General features: G+C 43.4%; 1 protein-coding gene across 4 annotated transcripts; it reads left to right on the top strand.

The window, feature by feature from the left end:
- The first annotated feature begins 71 nt into the window (after positions 1–71).
- On the top strand, positions 72–15632 carry LOC106613614 (mediator of RNA polymerase II transcription subunit 16). 4 transcript variants are annotated; one of them, XM_014216055.2, is made up of 16 exons: positions 72–112; positions 1057–1241; positions 1423–1530; positions 2410–2579; positions 4244–4525; positions 4760–4909; positions 6284–6389; positions 6666–6821; positions 7169–7389; positions 7803–8009; positions 10850–11060; positions 11636–11769; positions 12039–12231; positions 14425–14641; positions 14884–14967; positions 15198–15632. In XM_014216055.2, the coding sequence occupies exons 2-16, from the start codon at positions 1100–1102 to the stop codon at positions 15322–15324; spliced, it is 2508 nt and encodes an 835-aa protein (XP_014071530.2). In that variant the 5' UTR covers positions 72–112; positions 1057–1099; the 3' UTR covers positions 15325–15632. The 4 variants fall into 4 exon arrangements, with proteins under 4 accessions (XP_014071530.2, XP_014071532.2, XP_014071529.2 ...); XM_014216057.2 differs by lacking the exon at positions 72–112 and adding an exon at positions 271–540 and having other exon boundaries at positions 1426–1530; XM_014216054.2 differs by lacking the exon at positions 72–112 and adding an exon at positions 272–540.
- Positions 15633–19428: the final 3796 nt, after the last annotated feature.

The raw sequence follows: 19428 nt of genomic DNA, 5'->3' as shown, positions 1-19428 counted from the left end.
TACCAAGGAAAACGCAATGTATATATAAAAACACTGTTGCAGGCAACTCAAAATAGTTCTACATTCGCCGTAAGGGGTCCTACCGTACCATATTTGTGTTCATGGCTATAAGGTATCCATATTTTGTCAAAAGTTACATTTTGTTGTATTTTAGCTAACCTTAACCTAATTATCATAATCTGCTGCGTAAATTTCTTGTAACCTGCTATCAAAAGGAAAATATTGTGTTAATTTGACAAAAGCTGTATCTCTTCTAGCCATGACCCATATTTTGTTTTGTAGCAGGATGTTGTTGGATGGGGTGTATTCATTAATCATATTCCGTTGCAAAAAGTTTTGTCAAATTAACATCAGATTTGCAAACGTTTTGCAACGGAATACGACAACTGGGGAGGGACTTTTTGGACAATTTGTCCAATAGAAACTCTCGTTGAAAAACGTTTTACTTTTGGGAGTAAATGGTTTCCGTTGTAAAATGTTTTGCAACAGGATCGAACTAATTAATACACCCCTGATTTATTGCACAGTGCTAGATAGATGGTAAGGAAATACATTTTAAATCTCACCTACTAGTTCTATGAATAAGAGATGTACATTTAGCTAGATTATTACTATTTTATTAGAAGTTCGTCTAACGTAGTCGCTTCATGGTCAGGTTCTCTACATTTTACCATTGCTATATGCTATCTAGCTAATGCTAGCTTGCTAATCAGGATAATTATTTCTATAAACCAGCTAGTTTATGCATGCATCTAGCTAGCAGCTAATGCATATTAGCTAGTAAGCTTTATTACAACATATATTTACATTTGAGTTATTTAGCAGACGCTCTTATCCAGAGCAACCTACATGAGCATATAACGGTTAGCTAACTAAGTAACCTAACGAACTAATAAGTGACGATGTTAGAAGAATACGATTGCAAAGGTGATACAAGCAAATTTGACATGCAGGTAGCTAGAATTATGTCTCTTGCGTGTGTTATATCTGCAAAGTGTAGCCCAATGAAGCCATGCAAAGGGACTGATTAAACAACAATTTCTCTGATTGGACAAGGACTGAAAACACATGCTCAATCAGTGGACAAGTGTATGGCTGAATGATGGAAGTGGCCTATGTTTGTGAGTGGGAGAAGAGACCCAAGAGCAACCACTGTCCATCCATCCCACTGGTGTGTGCCTGGTCCTGCAGGAACCTAGTTGCCTTTACCACAGACCTAAAAAATGAGGAAGATGAGAAAGGTACACAGCTGTGCTTTTGGTACTGATCTTCTGACAGTTTTGATGTTGTTGTGCAAATCAAACAAATCCCATTGCCCGTATCAGTTTTGATCCTATAAACGGATATCATTTTGCATATGTAATTCAACGCCTAGTGACTTGATTAGCAGAACATGCACTGCATCAATTTGCTTTATTTCAGAAGTCAGTCATATGGTCCACATCATAGACACAGAGCACCCATGGGATGTGTACTCCATTTACTCTGGACATGCCGAGGTCATATCCTGTCTGGAGTGGGACCAATCAGGTGGGTCAACATAGTAGTAACACATTTACATTACATTTTACATTTAAGTCATTTAGCAGACGCTCTTATCCAGAGCGACTTACAAAATGGTGCATTCACCTTAAGATATCCAGTGGAACAACCACTTTACAATAGTGCATCTAAATCTTTTAAGGGGTGGGGGGGGGTTAGAAGGATTACTTTATCCTATCCTAGGTATTCCTTAAAGAGGTGGGGTTTCAGGTGTCTCCGGAAGGTGGTGATTGACTCCGCTGTCCTGGCGTTGTGAGGGAGCTTGTTCCACCATTGGGGTGCCAGAGCAGCGAACAGTTTTGACTGGGCTGAGCGAGAACTGTGCTTCCTCAGAGGTAGGGGGGCCAGCAGGCCAGTGGTGGATGAACGCAGTGCCCTTGTTTGGGTGTAGGGCCTGATCAGAGCCTGAAGGTATGGAGGTGCCGTTCCCTTCACAGCTCCGTAGGCAATCACCATGGTCTTGTAGCGGATGCGAGCTTCAACTGGAAGCCAGTGGAGAGAGCAGAGGAGCGGGGTGACGTGAGAGAACTTGGGAAGGTTGAACACCAAATCCACCCTTAAAAGAATAATCCACTCAAACTATATATATATATATATTATTATTATTTTTAATTAGTCCACTGTTGATACGGTCCCAAAATGTTTGGATTCAACAATGAAGTTTTCAAGATATAGGTCTTTCAAAAAGCAAATTGCCACATAATCATGATGATGTGGCAAGTTATTGAAAAGTATTTTGAGTGGATTATTCCTTTAAAAGTGCAACTGCCCTATCAGTCCAGATGGACTAATGTGGAATGCCAGGAAGTGTCCCTGGTGTATTGAGTTTAAAGGTTGCATCCGTTCATGTGTCTTTGTGTGTTCCAGGTTCCAGATTGCTGTCTGCTGATGGAGACGGGCAGATCAAGTGCTGGGCGATGGCAGATCACCTGGTGAACAGCTGGGAGACTTCACTAGGGAGTGCAGTGGACGGAGACCCTATCATAGCTCTGTCCTGGCTGCATAATGGAGTCAAGCTGGCTCTGCATGTGGAGATGGTAATGAACCAGCTTATTCTCATATTCACAGTGTCTACCAGCTTTATAGACTGTTTAAGAGCGTTGGGCCAGTAATTGAAAGGTTGCTAGATCGAATCCCCGAGCTGACAAGGTAAACATCTGTCGTTCTGTCCCTGAACAAGGCAGTTAACCCACTGTTCCTAGGCCGTCATTGTAAATAATAATTTGTTCTTAACTGACTTGCCTAGTTAAATAAAGGTTTAATTAAAAAAAAATGAAACCCTTTACACTCGTACCTGTATACTGGTTGAAAATGGCAGATTTAGACACTGATAAGCGGCTAAATTGGAACGCAGTGGCTGTACAGTAACATGCTATACATGATGTCAGAGCTCAGGGTCTCCGCTTCACAGCTCTGTATGGGTTTTGACTGACAGCCGTTCTGAACATGAGCACTGCGCTTGACAAGAAGTTGCCCCCATTCCTCGCGCTAATTGGGCAACTTCTGCTAATGTTTTGTTGTCTGAGTGAGGGAAGCTGTAAATTACGAGGACTCAATGTATTTTGAAAGATGATACGTTGAGGATTATAATAAAAATCATACAAGCAAGCCAAACACCCGTGAGTCCAAATGTCCACTTCACATTTCCATATCATAAAACCTATGTAATACCCAGTGTCAATGTTTATGAATACAATGTTTGATGTACAGTTACAAGATGACATGGCTTTACATCCTACGTTGTTCTGAACAGAATGAGCCTATGTTTGTTGTATTTTGAAGAAAATTTGCCACGGACCCACACATCAGAATGCACTCATGACTCCATTCTATGCGCGCCAAAATTACGATCTGCTTCTCTGAATTGCCGTATGAAGCCTAACACTGTAAAATTGTATTTTGTCATGTTGGCAATAGAGAGAACTTTCAAATTATGCCCACCTGACCCAGATTGCGATTTATAATGGACCGTTTTTGGATTGCGTAAGCAACAACAGTAATTGTGTAAAGGCGGGAATGCAGGGCTGGGTTCACGTCAAAACAACTTAAAGTTAGGAGAGCTAAAAAAATGCACCTTATAGTTGAAGACTCTTCTTTGAGTCATAAAAATGCATTAAAATGACTTAGGAACTGTGCACACTTTGGAGAGGTGTGTGGCCACTTGGAAACACCAGTTAGACCTTTTTTTGCCTTATGTTGCACCTACTCCAAATTTTCCAAGAATATTCTTATTATGTTACTGAATGTATCCAGAGTATTTTCAGATTTCGTTATCAACAAATGCTGCAAAAAGTACAGTAAATGTAAAATGCACATAAAATCAACAGTGTAATGTTTGGATTCAGTCTTGTGTCAGGTGAACTGTTGTGTCCTCACCTTTAGTCTATTCTTTTCCCATAATCTCCTAATTGTTCCCTTTTTAATTTCTACAATGGTTATGCATATGCTTTCCATATTTCTTCTGTAAGAAACATTTCAATTTAGTCCTGTATAGGCTAATTCCCATGAGTTTAAGGGGTTAAAGCGCTTGAGATCTGCCAGTACTGTATATGCCATTATTTGGCAGGGGTGCTGTAAAATGGCTGTGTAGCACTGCATATAACAAGCATATACAGACATATCTGTAATTTGCCACTTAGTTTGTTGAAATGTGCTACTACCCACTCTCTCTCTACCTCTCCTCCAACGTTCCCCCACCCAGTCGGGCTCCACCAACTTTGGGGAGAAGTTTTCACGGGTCAAGTTCTCGCCGTCTCTCACACTGTTCGGGGGTAAGCCCATGGAAGGTTGGCTGGCAGTGACTGTGAGCGGCCTGGTCACGGTGTCCTTGCTGAAGCCCAACGGTCAGCTGCTGACAGCCAGCGAGAGCCTGTGTCGCCTGAGGGGCCGTGTTTCCCTGGCCGACATCGCCTTCACTGGCGGGGGCAACATCGTGGTGGCGGCAACGGACGGCAGTAGCTCCTCACCTGTGCAGTTCTACAAGGTATTAGCTAGCAATGATGTTACAACATAATTTTGTAACATTACTGGCTAACACCATAAGTGCTAGCCAGTCGTCGTGTCTCTGATAAGTCTGGCAAGCGGCACTGTACAAATGCTAATGCATTTTCTTTTCTTGTAAAGAGGGTTTAATGCACGATAATATGAAGTTTTACTCCAATGTAATTTATCAAGTAGTACTATTATTGCAATGCCATTATCGTGATCCTTACTCAAGGTGTGCGTGAGCGTGGTCAACGAGAAGTGTCGCATCGACACGGAGCTGCTGCCCTCGCTCTTTATGCGCTGCACCACAGACCCGGTCAGGAGGGACAAGTACCCGGCCGTCACACACCTCAAGTTCCTCACCAGGGAGAACTCAGAGCAGGTGAGAGACACACACTGTGAACACGTTGTCTTTCCAAGTGTCCTTTATTGGGAGTTCTTTCCAGCTTTATCACTTACCAGTACAACATAAACTCAGCAAAAAAAGAAACGTCCCTTTTTCAGGACCCTGTCTTTCAAAGATAATTCGTAAAAATCCAAATAACTTCACAGATCTCCATTGTAAAGGGTTTAAACACTGTTTCCCATGCTTCCTGTGGAACGGTCGTTAAGACACTAACAGCTTACAGACAGTAGGCAATTAAGGTCACAGTTATGAAAACTTAGGACACTAAAGAGGTCTTTCTACTGACTCTGAAAAACACCAAAAGAAAGATGCCCAGGGTCCCTGCTCATCTGCGTGAACGTGCCTTAGGCATGCTGCAAGGAGGCATGAGAACTGCAGATGTGGCCAGGGCAATAAATTGCAATGTCCGTACTGTGAGACGCCTAAGACAGCACTACAGGGAGACAGGACGAATAGCTGATCGTCCTAACAGTGGCAGACCACGTGTAACAACACCTGCACAGGATCGGTACATCCAAACATCACACCTGCGGGACAGGTACAGGATGGAAACAACAACTGCCCGAGTTACACCAGGAACTCACAATCCCTCCATCAGTGCTCAGACTGTCCCCCCCCTCAGGGACACATTTTTCAATTTCTGTTAGTCACATGTCTGTGGAACTTGTTCAGTTTGTCTCAGTTGTTGAATCTTGTTATGTTCATACGAATATTTACACATGTTAAGTAAGAAAATAAACGCGGTTGACAGTGAGAGGACGTTTTCTTTTTTTCTGAGTTTATGTATTCAAACAGTGTAGAGCATACTTTTGATTAAGGCTGGCACAATTACCGTATAACCGTGTGATGGACGGTTATGAATGAAGACCATCATGAAAATAAAATAAGTCATCAGCGTAAAAAAAAAAACGCTGACTGAAGACAGGACAGCCGGACATTGGTGCGTTTGAGTCCGTTTCTGCAGTAACATGGACTCTACAGTAACTTGGACTCTACATCGTGATGAAACTTTGTTGCTCCTTGCTGAAACGAGCCAGGTGTTGTAGCTAACGAGTCTTTGGTTGCCTAGACAATGCCCCCCTCCCTGCAGCAGCAGCACATGCAGTCAGGAGTAGGAAATGTGCGTCTTTGAATTTATTATAATATTTGAAAATGTCTTTATCTCTTTGCTATTCGAACAGTTGCTACGGTGAACGCAGTCATTTGGCTGACCAATAACCAACATCCAAAAATCCAATACCATCACAGCCCTACTTTTAATGAATGATACAAAGTCCTGTTAAATTGCAGGGAGTGTTAACCAGTTGACTGAGGTGTGTGTGTGTGACTATGATATTAATACTCCTTTAGGTGCTGTTGTGTGCCTCCAGTCAGACGGGCAGCATCGTAGAGTGCTGGTCACTGCGAAAAGAAGGCCTCCCTGTTAATAACATATTCCAGCATCGCTCACCAGTAGGTAAGGAGGAGAACAACAAAAACCAGGAACAACTCTAATGGAAAATATAAGTATAGCTATAGGGGGTATCTCAATAGTTTAAAGTTGTTTCCAATCGTCCACTTTCTTTAAAGAGCTGAACAGTTGACAGTAAATTCTCTTTAGGAATCCTCCATTGTGTTTTCAGATCAATACAGTTTAAGGAAAGGAGACCAGTTAATGATTTCACAACTGAGGTGCCCCCATAAAGACACAGACACAACCCTTACTCACCCTTTTTCCTCTCCATCCCCACAGTGGGTGAGAAACAGCCGATGATCTTGAAATGGCGCATCCTCTCAGCCACCAATGACCTGGACCGCGTGTCGGCCGTTGCTCTGCCCAAGCTGCCCATCTCCATCTCCAACCCTGACTTAAAGGTGGCGTCGGACACAAAGTTCTGCCCAGGCCTCGGTAAGTGCCCAATAACCCATCATTGACCCTCCATATCTACTCTTGATTACTTCAGGTGGCAGCATACTCCTTTCCAGAATGTTGATTTGCAGTACTATTAAACCCACCAAAGAAGAAGTAATTCTATGCTCAAGAAACATGGTCGGGAAGTGGGAGCTACATTGAATGTGTCCCACACAACATAGTTGTATCAAGACAGACTGAAGTATAATGGCAGAGAAAGTGTGTAATGTTATACACTCACTGTGTTGCTCCTGTCTGTGTGTACTGCTGGTGTCAATGTCCACCTCTGAAGATCAATAAAGTTAATTACATTTGATGTGATTCTGTGTGGTGGTCCCTCCCAGGCCTGGCCCTAGCCTTCCACGATGGCAGCATCCAGATCCTCCACCGGCTGTCCCTCCACACTATGGGCGTGTTCTATGGCTCCTCCTCGGGCTCCTCCCAGCGGCCCGGGGAAGAGCCGGCCATCAAGCGGCAGCGTGCCGGCGGCCACACCGTCCACTTCAAGGCCCTGCAGTTCTCCTGGACCTCGCTGGCCCTGGCCGGAGTGGACAACCATGGCAAGGTGAGAGACGGTAGCACGAGTTAGCTAGTTGGAGCACATCAATCGTGCGTCAATGCGTTCAGATCCGTTGACTATGCAGGGACCTTAAAATTTCCCACACAGTACCATATCACCCTTTTATCTCGGTAGATGATAGTATTGCTTAGATGGCTCATGTTTAAAAAAAAAAAAAGGCAAAATATTGTATTTGTACCTTCAATGTCCCTTGAATGTCAACCAGCCATTGGCGTTAATAAAGCTTACAGCAGTGTGTGGTCTAAAGGCAAAATAAAATGTATCCTCTCTAGCAACAGTAAGCTATCCATATCCCTGTCCTTAATTCTGGTAGTCAGGCGAGCCCCCAGATATGAACAGCAACAAAAAAACTCCAGGCAAATTTTAGATCTCCGCTTTGGCTCTTTCCCCCTCCTCAGCTGCACATGATCCGTGTGTCTCCCTCCATGGGCCAGATGTTGGACATGAACACACTGCTGCGCCACCTGCTGTTCCTGCTGGAGTACTGCATGGTGACAGGCTACGACTGGTGGGATGTGCTGCTCCACGTGCAGCCCGGCATGGTCCATAACCTGGTGGAGAAGCTTCATGAAGAGTACATGAGACAGAACCAAGCCCTGCAGCAGGTAGGTGGACCAGGGTCGTGTTCAGTAGGGCACGCCGTAGTGAAATGTTATGCAACGGGAAATTTAAATATACACTCAATATACAAAATTATGTGGACACTCCTTCAAATTAGTCGATTCGGCTATTTCAGCCACGCCCGTTGCTGACAGGTGTATAAAATCGAGCACACAGCCATGCAATCTCCAGAGACTAACATTGGCAATAGAATGGCCTTACTGAAGAGCTCAGTGACTTTCAACGTGGCACCGTCATAGGATGCCACCTTAAAACCTGAGGACAGATGTTCCGCTAGCGGAACGCTTCGCCAAATATCCAATGGTAGAGCGTGGCGCGAAATACAAAACCTTAAAAATGCTATAACTTCAATTTCTCAAACATATGACTATTTTACACCATTTGAAAGATAAAACTCTCGTTAATCCAACCACGTTGTCCGATTTCAAAAAGGCTTTACAGTGAAAGCAAAACATTATTATGTCAGGAGAGTACCCAGCCAAAAATAATCACACAGCCATTTTCAAAGCAAGCATATATGTCACAAAAACCAAAACCACAGCTAAATGCAGCACTAACCTTTGATGATCTTCATCAGATGACACTCCTAGGACATTATGTTATACAATACATGCATGTTTTGTTCAATAAAGTTCATATTTATATCAAAAACCAGCTTTTTACATTAGCATGTGATGTTCAGAACTAGCATACCCACCGAAAACTTCCGGTGAATTTACTAAATTACTCATGATAAACGTTGACAAAATACATAACAATTATTTTAAGAATTATAGATACAGAACTCCTTTATGCAAACGCTATGTCAGATTTTAAAATAACTTTTCGGCGAAAGCACATTTTGCAATATTCTGAGTACATAGCTCAGCCATCACAGGCTAGCTATTCAGACACCCGCCAACGTCGGGGGAACCTAAACTCAGAATTACTATTAGAAAAATTGGATTACCTTTGCTGTTCTTCGTCAGAATGCACTCCCAGGACTTCTACTTCAACAACAAATGTTGTTTTAGTTCCAAATAATTCATAGTTATATCCAAATACCTCCGTTTTGTTCGTGCGTTCAGGTCACTATCCGAAGGGTAACGTGCGAGTGTATTTCGTGACCAAAAATGTCAAAATATTCCATTACCGTACTTAGAAGCATGTCAAACGCTGTTTAAAATCAATTTTTATGCTATTTTTCTTGTAAAATAGCGATAATATTTCAACCGGACAACGTTGTATTCATTCAAAGAGGAAAATAATAAAATGGCGAGGTCTCGTGAACGCGCATCTCCAGTCTCACTGTCCCCAGGCAGACCACTTACAAACTCTGCTCCTGTTATCTGCCCAGAGACAGGAAACGCGTCATTCTGCTTTCTGAAGGCTTTAGAGAGCCAATAGAAGCCTTAGAAAGTGTCACGTAACAGCACAGATGCTGTAATTTCGATAGAGATGCAACAGAAGGACAACAAATTGTCAGACAGGCCACTTCCTGCATGGAATCTTCTCAGGTTTTTTCCTGCCATATGAGTTCTGTTATACTCACAGACACCATTCAAACAGTTTTAGAAACTTTAGAGTGTTTTCTATCCAAATCTACTAATTATATGCATATTCTAGTTTCTGGGCAAGAGTAGTAACCAGATTAAATCGGGTACGTTTTTTATCCGGCCGTGAAAATACTGCCCCCTATACACAACAGGTTTTAACAACAAGTCAGTTAGTCAAATTTCTGCCCTGCTAGAGCTGCCCCGGTCAACTGTAAGTGCTGTTATTGTGAAGTGCTAATGTCTAGGAGCAAGAACTGCTCAGCTACCAAGTGGTAGGACCGCTGAGTGTTGTAACTCATAGCGAGTAAAAATCATCTGTCCTCAGTTGCAACACTCACTACCGAGTTCCAAACTGTCTCTGGAAGCAACTTCAGCACGTGAACTGTTCGTCGGGAGCTTCATGAAATGGGTTTCCATGGCCGAGCAGCCACACACAAGCCTAAGAACAACATGCGCAATGCCATGCGTTGGCTGGGGTGGTGTAAAGCTCACCGCCATTGGACTCTGGAGCAGTGGAAATGTGTTCTCTGCAGTTATGAATCACGCTTCACCATCTGGCAGTCTGACGGACTAATCTGGGTTTGGCGGATGCCAGGAGAACTCTACCTGCCCGAATGCATAGTACCAAATGTAAAGTTTGGTGGATTAGGAATAATGATCTGGGGCTGTTTTTCATGGTTTGGGGGAAATCTTAACGCTACGGCATACAATGACATTATTTCTGTGCTTCCAACTTTGTTGCAACAGTTTTGGGAAGGCCCAGTCCTGTTTCAGCATGACAATACCCCCATGCAAAATGTGAGGTCCATACAGAAATGGTTTTTCGAGCTCAGTGTGGAAGAACTTAACTGGCCTGCACAGAGCCCTGACCTCTACCCCGAGACAGGCCTAATCACCAAACATCAGTGCCTGACCTCACTAATGCCTTTGTGGCTGAATGGAAGAAACTCCCCGCAGCAATATTACAACATCTAGTGGAAAGCCTTCCCAGAACAGTGGAGGCTGTTATAGCTGCAAAGGGGGGACCAATTCCATATTAATGCCCATGAGTTGTTGAGTGAGATGTTTGACGAGCACATACTGTCCACATACTTTTGGTCATGTAGTGTATGTTCTTATCGGACAAATTTGTTAGTTGACATTTCAAAACACAACCCAGGGATCCCCACTGCAGGGCATTAGGTTTGACAAACTGAAATGTGTGACAATGAAGGGATGGAATTGTTTGTTTTTATAATATACTCTGGTGTGTGTCTGTGTGTGTGTGTGTGTCTGTCTGTCTGAGGTAGGTGCTCTCGACACGCATCGTCGCAGTGAAGGCCTCTCTCTGTAAGCTGTCGGCGGCTACGGCGGCGCGAGCCTGCGACTTCCACGCCAAGCTCCTCCTTATCGCCATTAGCGCCACCCTCAAGTCCCTGCTGAGGCCCCACGTCCTCAACACGCCAGACAAGAGCCCCGGGGATAGGCTGGCAGAGATATGCACCAAAAATACTGACACTGGTGGGAGGACTAGCATCACTACCATTATACCTGTATAATCAATGAATAGACGGATCCTACTTCGGACACCAATTTCACTTAAAGGTGCAATATGCAGGAATTTCCTGGTTGCTAAAATTCGAATATTTCAACCAATGTATAGTGTAGAGAATCATTGTACCATCTAAACTGCTGTGAAATATCTTTTCAATAACCAAAAATATTGTATTTTCAGCTGTTTTGAAGCTGGTGTACAAAACCAGAAGTAAAAGAAGCAAAAACTAAATTTAAGAATGGGAAGCATAGAAATGGCACACATAGAAATGACGCGGTAGATATGTTCTATGTGAATTTGGTCTGTTCGACCCAAAAAGTTACAAAATGTAGTTTTAATGTAAGGCTGGAACTCTTTTCAGTTTGTAACCGAGCTTGAGTTGTACATAGTGACCTGTTGTTATTGTTGACCAGACCGATTCTGTAGGCATAAGGCTGTGTTGCTGGCCCTCCTATCTGCTAGCTAGTACCTACAATTATGGGCCGTTTTATTTCAAGACGTCAGTGATTCTGGTGGAGATTGACCTTCCCCCTCTCCGTAGATATCGATAAGGTGATGATCAACCTGAAGACAGAGGAGTTTGTGCTGGACGGCCCCCCGCTCCAGTCTCTGCAGCAGCTCATCCAATGGGTGGGAGACTTTGTGCTCTATCTGATGGCTAACCTACCCAATCAGGTGGGTCTCCAGTGCACCACCATTTGTGTGTGGATTTACTCCTACATTTCCATTAACTCGAGCTATCGGTGTAGGCCTTTTCACAACGTGCTGAAAAATTGTGCAACGCTCCAGAAACCCATGCTTACCACATTTGATATTAATGATATGATGTTGCATTGAAAGAATGTAGCGTTCTATCGAATGGTAGAGTTGGTGCCAGTATAGAGTGTGTGTCTGTGCTGTCTGTCTCTATCCGTCTGTCTGTATTAACCCGTGTCCTCTCTCAGGGCTCCATCGTGCGTCCCGGCTTTGGGTTCCTGCGCGACGGCTCGTCCCTGGGCATGCTGCGTGAAATGATGGTGATGATCCGGATCTGGGGCCTGCTGAAGCCTGGCTGCCTGCCCATCTACACGGCCACCTCGGACAACCAGGACAGCATGTCGCTCCTCTTCCGCCTGCTCACCAAGCTCTGGCTCTGCTGTAAGGATGGGGCGAACATGTGTAGCTGACTATGTGGATGCATGGGGTGTACACTACCGGTCAAAAGTTTTAGAACACCTACTCATTCAAGGTTTTTTTTCTGCGACGCGGCTTTCGAAACATATGGCCCTTCTCTTTCATCAGCCAGAAAGAATCCTTCAAATAAAAAACACACTTACTGTAGCAGTTTTTGATCCGTACAGACATGGGTGGCTGCAACCGACAAAACTAGACTTCCCGAGTTATGCTTGCACACGGGTGTTCGGAGCAGCTAGGTGGCTAATTAACCCAGGTGCTCGTCTCTCGTCTTCCGTAAGCAAGCGCTATAACATGGAGATATGGCCGTGTGGGAACCCTAACCCTATCAAGGTGTGTATCAATTTAACCTTTAGTTTTACTTCAATTTTTTAAAAAATTGCTTCCAAAACCGTACTGCAAGCGACGCGTTACTGTTCATATTGAGCGTCTAGGCTCTTAACAAAACTCCTCCCTACAGAAGACTCCTTCGTCCATGATCAAGGGCTACAATGAACATTGATTCTGGAAAATGAATGTTCAGTTTCTGTTGTGCGCGGCATTGCGGTACCACATACTACTAGTAGGATTTTAACCCCAGACTGTAATACTAGCCATCTAGTCTGCGTTTTATAAAAGTGCAATGAGCATAAAATACAGTTATATAAGGATTTGGCAACTCGTTCTTATTCTGAGAAATAAGGTAGGCCACTTGATTTCAACATCTGAACAAAGTGGACAGACTAGTGTGCTGTTCAAACAGTTGGAGAAGGACAGAGGGGTGTGTTCATAACAATTTGACTGTTCTGCCTTGTTAGCTAACAAATAGATCCAAGTTGGCTAGACTTTAAATAGAAAGATTAACTGGCTACTCGGTAGCATGTGGGCTTGTGCTTGAGAGGTTGTTTATGAGGTCTGTGTTCATTTTCTATAATGCCTGCTACAAGAAGTTGGACATTATTAGTGAATGTGCATTGTGCATGATTGTGGTTACATTTGTAAACAAAAGGGACAGACATGAAAACCAGATCAGTGATTATTGTAAAAATGATAAAATAATGTCATTTATTAGTGGGTCTTATGCTTGTCGAAGGGTTATATTTAGCCTAGGTGTCATTTCACAAGCCCTGAATTCATTTGATTATTGCTGACTGTTTAAAATGCAGTGTATTTTATTTTTAATTGGACAACTAGCTTATTTAGAGAACATTAAAAAAAAATCTAGTTATGATTTTAGGCCATATTGTCCAGCCCTAGTAGTCATCCAGGAACTGGGTTGGAGAGCCCTGCCCAATATCCAAAAGTATTCGGACAAATTCACATGTGTATTAAAGTTGTCAAAAGTAGCATGGAATGACTACATCAAGCTTGTGACTACAAATTTGTTGGATGCATTTGCAGTTTTCTTTGTTTCCGATTATTTTGTGCCAAATAGATGGCTCAATAATGAATTGTGAATAATGATGAGTGAGAAAGTTATAAATATCATACCTACCCCCCCAAAAAATGCTAACCTCCCCTGTTATTGGTAATGGTGAGAGGTTAGCATGTCTTGGGGGTATGATAGAAAATGCTAACCTCCCCTGTTATTGGTAATGGTGAGAGGTTAGCATGTATTGGGGGTATGATAGAAAATGCTAACCTCCCCTGTTATTGGTAATGGTGAGAGGTTAGCATGTATTGGGGGTATGATAGAAAATGCTAACCTCCCCTGTTATTGGTAATGGTGAGAGGTTAGCATGTATTGGGGGTATGATAGAAAATGCTAACCTCCCCTGTTATTGGTAATGGTGAGAGGTTAGCATGTCTTGGGGGTATGATATAAAATGCTAACCTCCCCTGTTATTGGTAATGGTGAGAGGTTAGCATGTCTTGATATGATCTTTGTGCCTCTAACTTTCTCACTCATCATCATTTCTCACTCACTCGTCACAAGCTTGATGTAGTCATTGCGTGCTAGGAATATGGGACCAAATACTACTTGGTAAAATGGTTCACACGATATAGATAACAATGCCCTCAAATGAAAGCTAACCTTCTGCACATTAACCTCATAGTCATTGTATCATTTCAAATCCAAAGTGCAGGAGTACAGAGCCAAAACAAAACGTGTTGCTGTCCAAATATTTTTGGACCTCACTGTATGTGTGCCTGTCCTTCACACATGTATGTCTCCAGCTCGGGACGAAGGCCACCCCCAGGAGCCTGATGAGCCACTGATAGACGAGTGCTGCCTGCTGCCCAGCCAGCTGCTGGTGCCCAGCATGGACTGGCTGCCCGTCAACGACGGCATCATCTGCAAGCTGCAGGGCAAGCAACCGCTGCGGCTGCAGTTTGGCAAGCCCTACAGCCTTCCGGTTCTCAACTCCACCGCCCAGGTGGAGATCTTCTCTAGGTGAGACCCACAGGAGCAGGCTAGCTGGCATTTAGAAAATGTTTTTTTAGGGTACCTGGTAGACTTTTTAGGGTTACAATTGGGGATAGTGACCAAGGCAGTAGCGCTGTACTATGTTGCGGCGAAAAATCTAAATTCACAGTTGTCATTGGATCACTATTTGGGGTCAAAGGTCAGATGAAGCTCAGCCTGCTATAAAGTTGAAAAAGTAACAGCCCATTTGCTAAAATGTGTGTTTCCAGGAGCCCAGGGGCCCAGAGGATGGATAATCTACGTTGTCTCCACATGGGAGTCTGCCCCACAGAGGAGAGCAAAGCCTGCACCCGGTCAGACACCACTTGCTCTTTCACCCACTCCCTAGCACTTGCATCTTTCCCTTATTTCTACCTTAACATTATATCATAACATCAGCATATCCCTCTACATGTAATTTTACACTTTAAGAACCTTTTTGTTGGTCCAAAGCAAGCAACAATTTGAAGATTGAATAAATATTGAAAAAGCAGGGTCGGGAAAAGACTCTCTCCCTATTTCTTCCTCTCGCTCTCCATCTCAGGTGTGGCTGTGTGACCATGCTCCGCTCGCCCAACAAGACCAACGCAATGAAGCAGTGGGAGCAACGCTGGATCAAGAACTGCCTGTGCGGAGGCCTCTGGAGAAGGATTCTCTCCACACTGTCCTGAGATCAGTCAACGGACAACTATTGACTCTGACAAGCCCATGGCAAACCCTGACTCTAGATCAGCCTTTGGAGTTTGGACAGTAGATTGCACAGCACTGCTGCCTCCTAGCAGATATCACGAAGGACAGATTCCATATCCAATATGATGAAGTATTGGATATCGATGCAGTTGTATTGCACATATCACCATTTGGAAAGGCTGTGATCATGCCATCATTGTTTCCTACCTGTAAGTAGGAACCACGTTTTTCCATGTCTCTTTTTATATTCAAACACGTGTCAAGAAAATAAAGCTTCTTGAGGACCTTACGGTTGAGAGGTGTGACTTTTCACTTTGAATCCTATTTGGACGCTTTTGCTCATATTTTCATGTAAATTGTGCATTGATGTCAATGGGAGATTTGCGCAATACTTAGGATTTGGCCCTTGGTGGTTTGTGTCAGATGTAGTTGGAAATTTGTGCCACATGGGGGCTCTAGACATCTCGTGTGTGTATAGAACCTAATCTGGTTTTAGTCCTGTCATGTGCACCAGGGATTAGATGAAGGAACTAATAATGCGTGGAATTAACTGAAGATGGTTTTATATCAAAATGAAGGGTTTTACTTCCCACTCCCAGCAGAGGTTCTGTTTAATAAAAAAGGACTAGAGATTTTTTCAAACACAAATTATTTTCTTTGAAGTCATATCTCAGTCCCTGAAATAGCTGGAATGAAATTGACTGTCTAGTCTGGCCAACTTTGAAAGATCTTGTCTAGCCAATTGAGGGTAAAGAGTGTCGGTTTTTATTTAAATTGACCAGAAGATTTAAACATTTCAAAGCATGATTTAAAATGTACTTTCATCTATATCATTTTCAAACACAATTTTGTCCAGGTCCAAGTGAAATGAGATTGATTTAACCAGGGAATGTCTCTCAATCAATTTTGAGAGAACTGCCTGTATTTCCCAATAGTATAAAGTCAAAGAAATTTGCACTCAAATTAATACTTCCTATGGACCACTGCTTTACATATCAGAAGAACCGCTTGGTTCACCCCATAAAACAAAAGAATATATTAGACGAACTCCCCTCTATATTCAACCACCAAAATAGCGCCTCCTACCATTGGCACACTGCCCACCTCAACCAAACCCCTTCAGGTGAACTCTGTGCCCTCCTGTCTTTCGCTCCGTTGTGGTTCTGTCACGAATTATGTCGTGGTGTTGCAGAGAGGAGGACCAAAATGCAGCAGAGTTGCGGATACTCATTCTTTTAATGGGAAAAAAACAAAAAGCATCCACAGGAAAAACAAAACAATAAATGACACTCACAACAGTGTAGCAGGCTCAATAACGCAGTGCTCACAAATAATCTCCCACAAAAGACAAACACACCCTACTATATGGGACTCTCAATCAAAGGCAAATAGACAACACCTGCCTTCAATTGAGAGTCCCAACCCCAATTAACCAAACATAGACATACAACCAGCTAGATCAACATAGAAATACATAAACAAGGAACAGTGCCCAAAAAACCCCAGAATACATAAATCAAATCCCCTACAACAAACACACCACCCCGAACCACATAAACCAAATACCCTCTGCCACGTCCTGACCAAACTACAATAACAATTAACCCTTATTCTGGCCAGGACGTGACAGGTTCGCTGCTTGCCCTCGCCTCATGAGGTCTCCACACAATCAGGTCACCTTGATGGGGGCACCTTTCTGAGATGGAAGCCAAAGGCCAATTTATCCTGTCTATCTCCTGTTGGACAATAAAGTTGTATTCAGTTCTGTTAATATATCTCTTAGAGAAATGAATGACCTGAGTGACTTAGTGAAGTTAATTATGGGGATAACTGGGTGTCTGGTATTAGGTGGTATAAAGAAGTGTGTATCTACAGTAGATAGTATCCATCCGATGTTCAGGGTTAAATTAGTATCATGGCCTTACAGCAGGTTGTAACATTACAGAATGTTCAGTGAGATACTGTATGTATTCTGTAGAACATATACAATGCTTTCATGTTGTGAAGTAGGACATTGGGTCAACTCAATTCATAATATTTTCATCTGCAACATTCGGGAACATTTGAATGCATCTCTTGTACAGGGCTGATTTTCCAGGGTTAAATGGACATCTGGAATCAAAAAGGTACGACATATGGTTCTCTATCACACAACTGGAGAACAGCCTCTCCATATAGTTGTGCCTCAGTCTGAAGTGTCAGGTAATACCCTTTAGGACTACTACCCTGCTCACCGTACTCAAAAGACCCAGCACAGAAGGGCTTTGACTTCTATTCCATTAGCCTAAGGGGATCCACTCATCCCATTTGACAGTTACTCTCGCTTCTGCAATAAGGTTACCAAAAGATACTGTCAAAGAGCATTAAATCGAGAGCTGCAGTATCTTTCATGTTGTAGCAGATACTGATATTAAGATCGTCAGACAGTTTCCTGGGGACATCGTAGGAAAGATAGGTTAAACTGAACAGATTTAGAATAATCTTCTTGGACTCCTAGGCCCACATACCAAGGTTGTAGTGTGTTTTATGGTCCCCTCATGATCTTGTTTTATACAGTAACAGTAGTGGAGAGTTTAGTCTCTCATCACTGACTATTAGAGGTTTTCCCCCGCAATTGCTACGTCCCCGTCACGCCAGGACAATCTGGTTGCCACAATGACGCTTTCTCAATATGGGATTTAGCTCGCCTGGTGTGCATTTTTGGAGCCATTCCATTTTCCCTCAAGCGTATATCCCGCCCACGTCGCCCGTCGGGCGACCTGAATCAAGTGCCCTTTAAAATCAGAGTTTTGAAACGCCAGTCTTGAAGTGCTGTAAATGTTGGTTGCATAATAGACGTGTGATTGAATTAGGCTTGATTGAAGTGAATGCTGGTGAGACTTGAGAGCACTTATAGGCTCTGGGTGGGAAGGCTCTTAACTAGCCCTTCTGAGGGTGGAGATTAGGCCTAACATTCAGGCTGTTTTATCCCAAAACTCTTTGATCACTTCCTTTCCTTGTCTCCTTTTGTTTGCGAACATGCACTCATAGGCAAAGGACTGAATTGTGTGCACAACATAGAAATTGAATAATACAAATTGAAAACCCTGACATTCCTCTCTTTTCTATTTTTCTCTTTCTTTCAAACCCTCCATTCCTCTTCTATACCAAGTCCTTTCAGATCAGGAGATAAGGAAACAAGTGGAATGCATTTCCTCTTGGGATGTAGCCATGCCTCCTGTTGGTCTCCCAGTGCCAGGAGTCCTCTGAAAGCTCAGTGGAGAGGAGAGACCAACCGAACTGACTGATTCCACTGACTGAGCAGAGCAGCCGATGGCACAGGCTGTGGCGGCTGGTGAGTCGTCGAGTGTAAGTTCATGCGAGGCAGCTGTTTCTTCTCGCCCTCTGTCGAGGCATCCGCGCAACGACTCTGCAGCGAGCGAGCCGAGGGAACAACGAGGGAAGAGGAGGGGGGAGGAGAGGGAAAAATCAATCACAATGCGATCAGTCAACGCAGGACCATAAACACTGAGAGAGAGGGCGAACGGGAGTGCATTTCCACCGCGTTATCGGCTTTTTTTAATCAGCTCGAGACGGATAGATCCTTTGGGGGTTCTTCCTTCTACAGTCGTGGGAATACAAAGGGTAGAAATTGGCAATGCGCTGTACTGAAAGAAAACACGCGTTTTGTGTACAACTGATAACTAAAGAAAAAGTGTTGAGGCAGCGGATGCCTCAACAGGGAATATTAGCCTTTATTTGCTGTGTTCTCAATTAAACATTAAAATGTTGAGTTGAGCTGCCTTCGTATGCCAGGTGGAAGACTGTACTTTCATCTAGTCTATTCATTTAGGTTGAGATTCAGAGTCGGAATTGAGGATGAAATCCATTGAGGTTCAGAATCCCTTTTTTTTTCAAGGAAGGTCAAAACAGCAGCATACATGCATACAGTAACAGTGTGCCATAAGTCGTAGACAAATTCCCACTAGGTTTTCCTGGCCGGTGTCCCTTATTAAAACCAATGTACAATAATTATATTGTTGTAACAAAGGCCTTCAGGAATGTAGGCCGTGACACCTTTCACCAGGGAGGAATGGAGTGGACAA

The sequence above is a fragment of the Salmo salar genome, chromosome ssa10 (assembly GCF_905237065.1).
Source record: "Salmo salar chromosome ssa10, Ssal_v3.1, whole genome shotgun sequence".
Classification (NCBI taxonomy): domain Eukaryota; kingdom Metazoa; phylum Chordata; class Actinopteri; order Salmoniformes; family Salmonidae; genus Salmo; species Salmo salar.
This window is presented reverse-complemented; position numbering and strand designations above follow the sequence as displayed.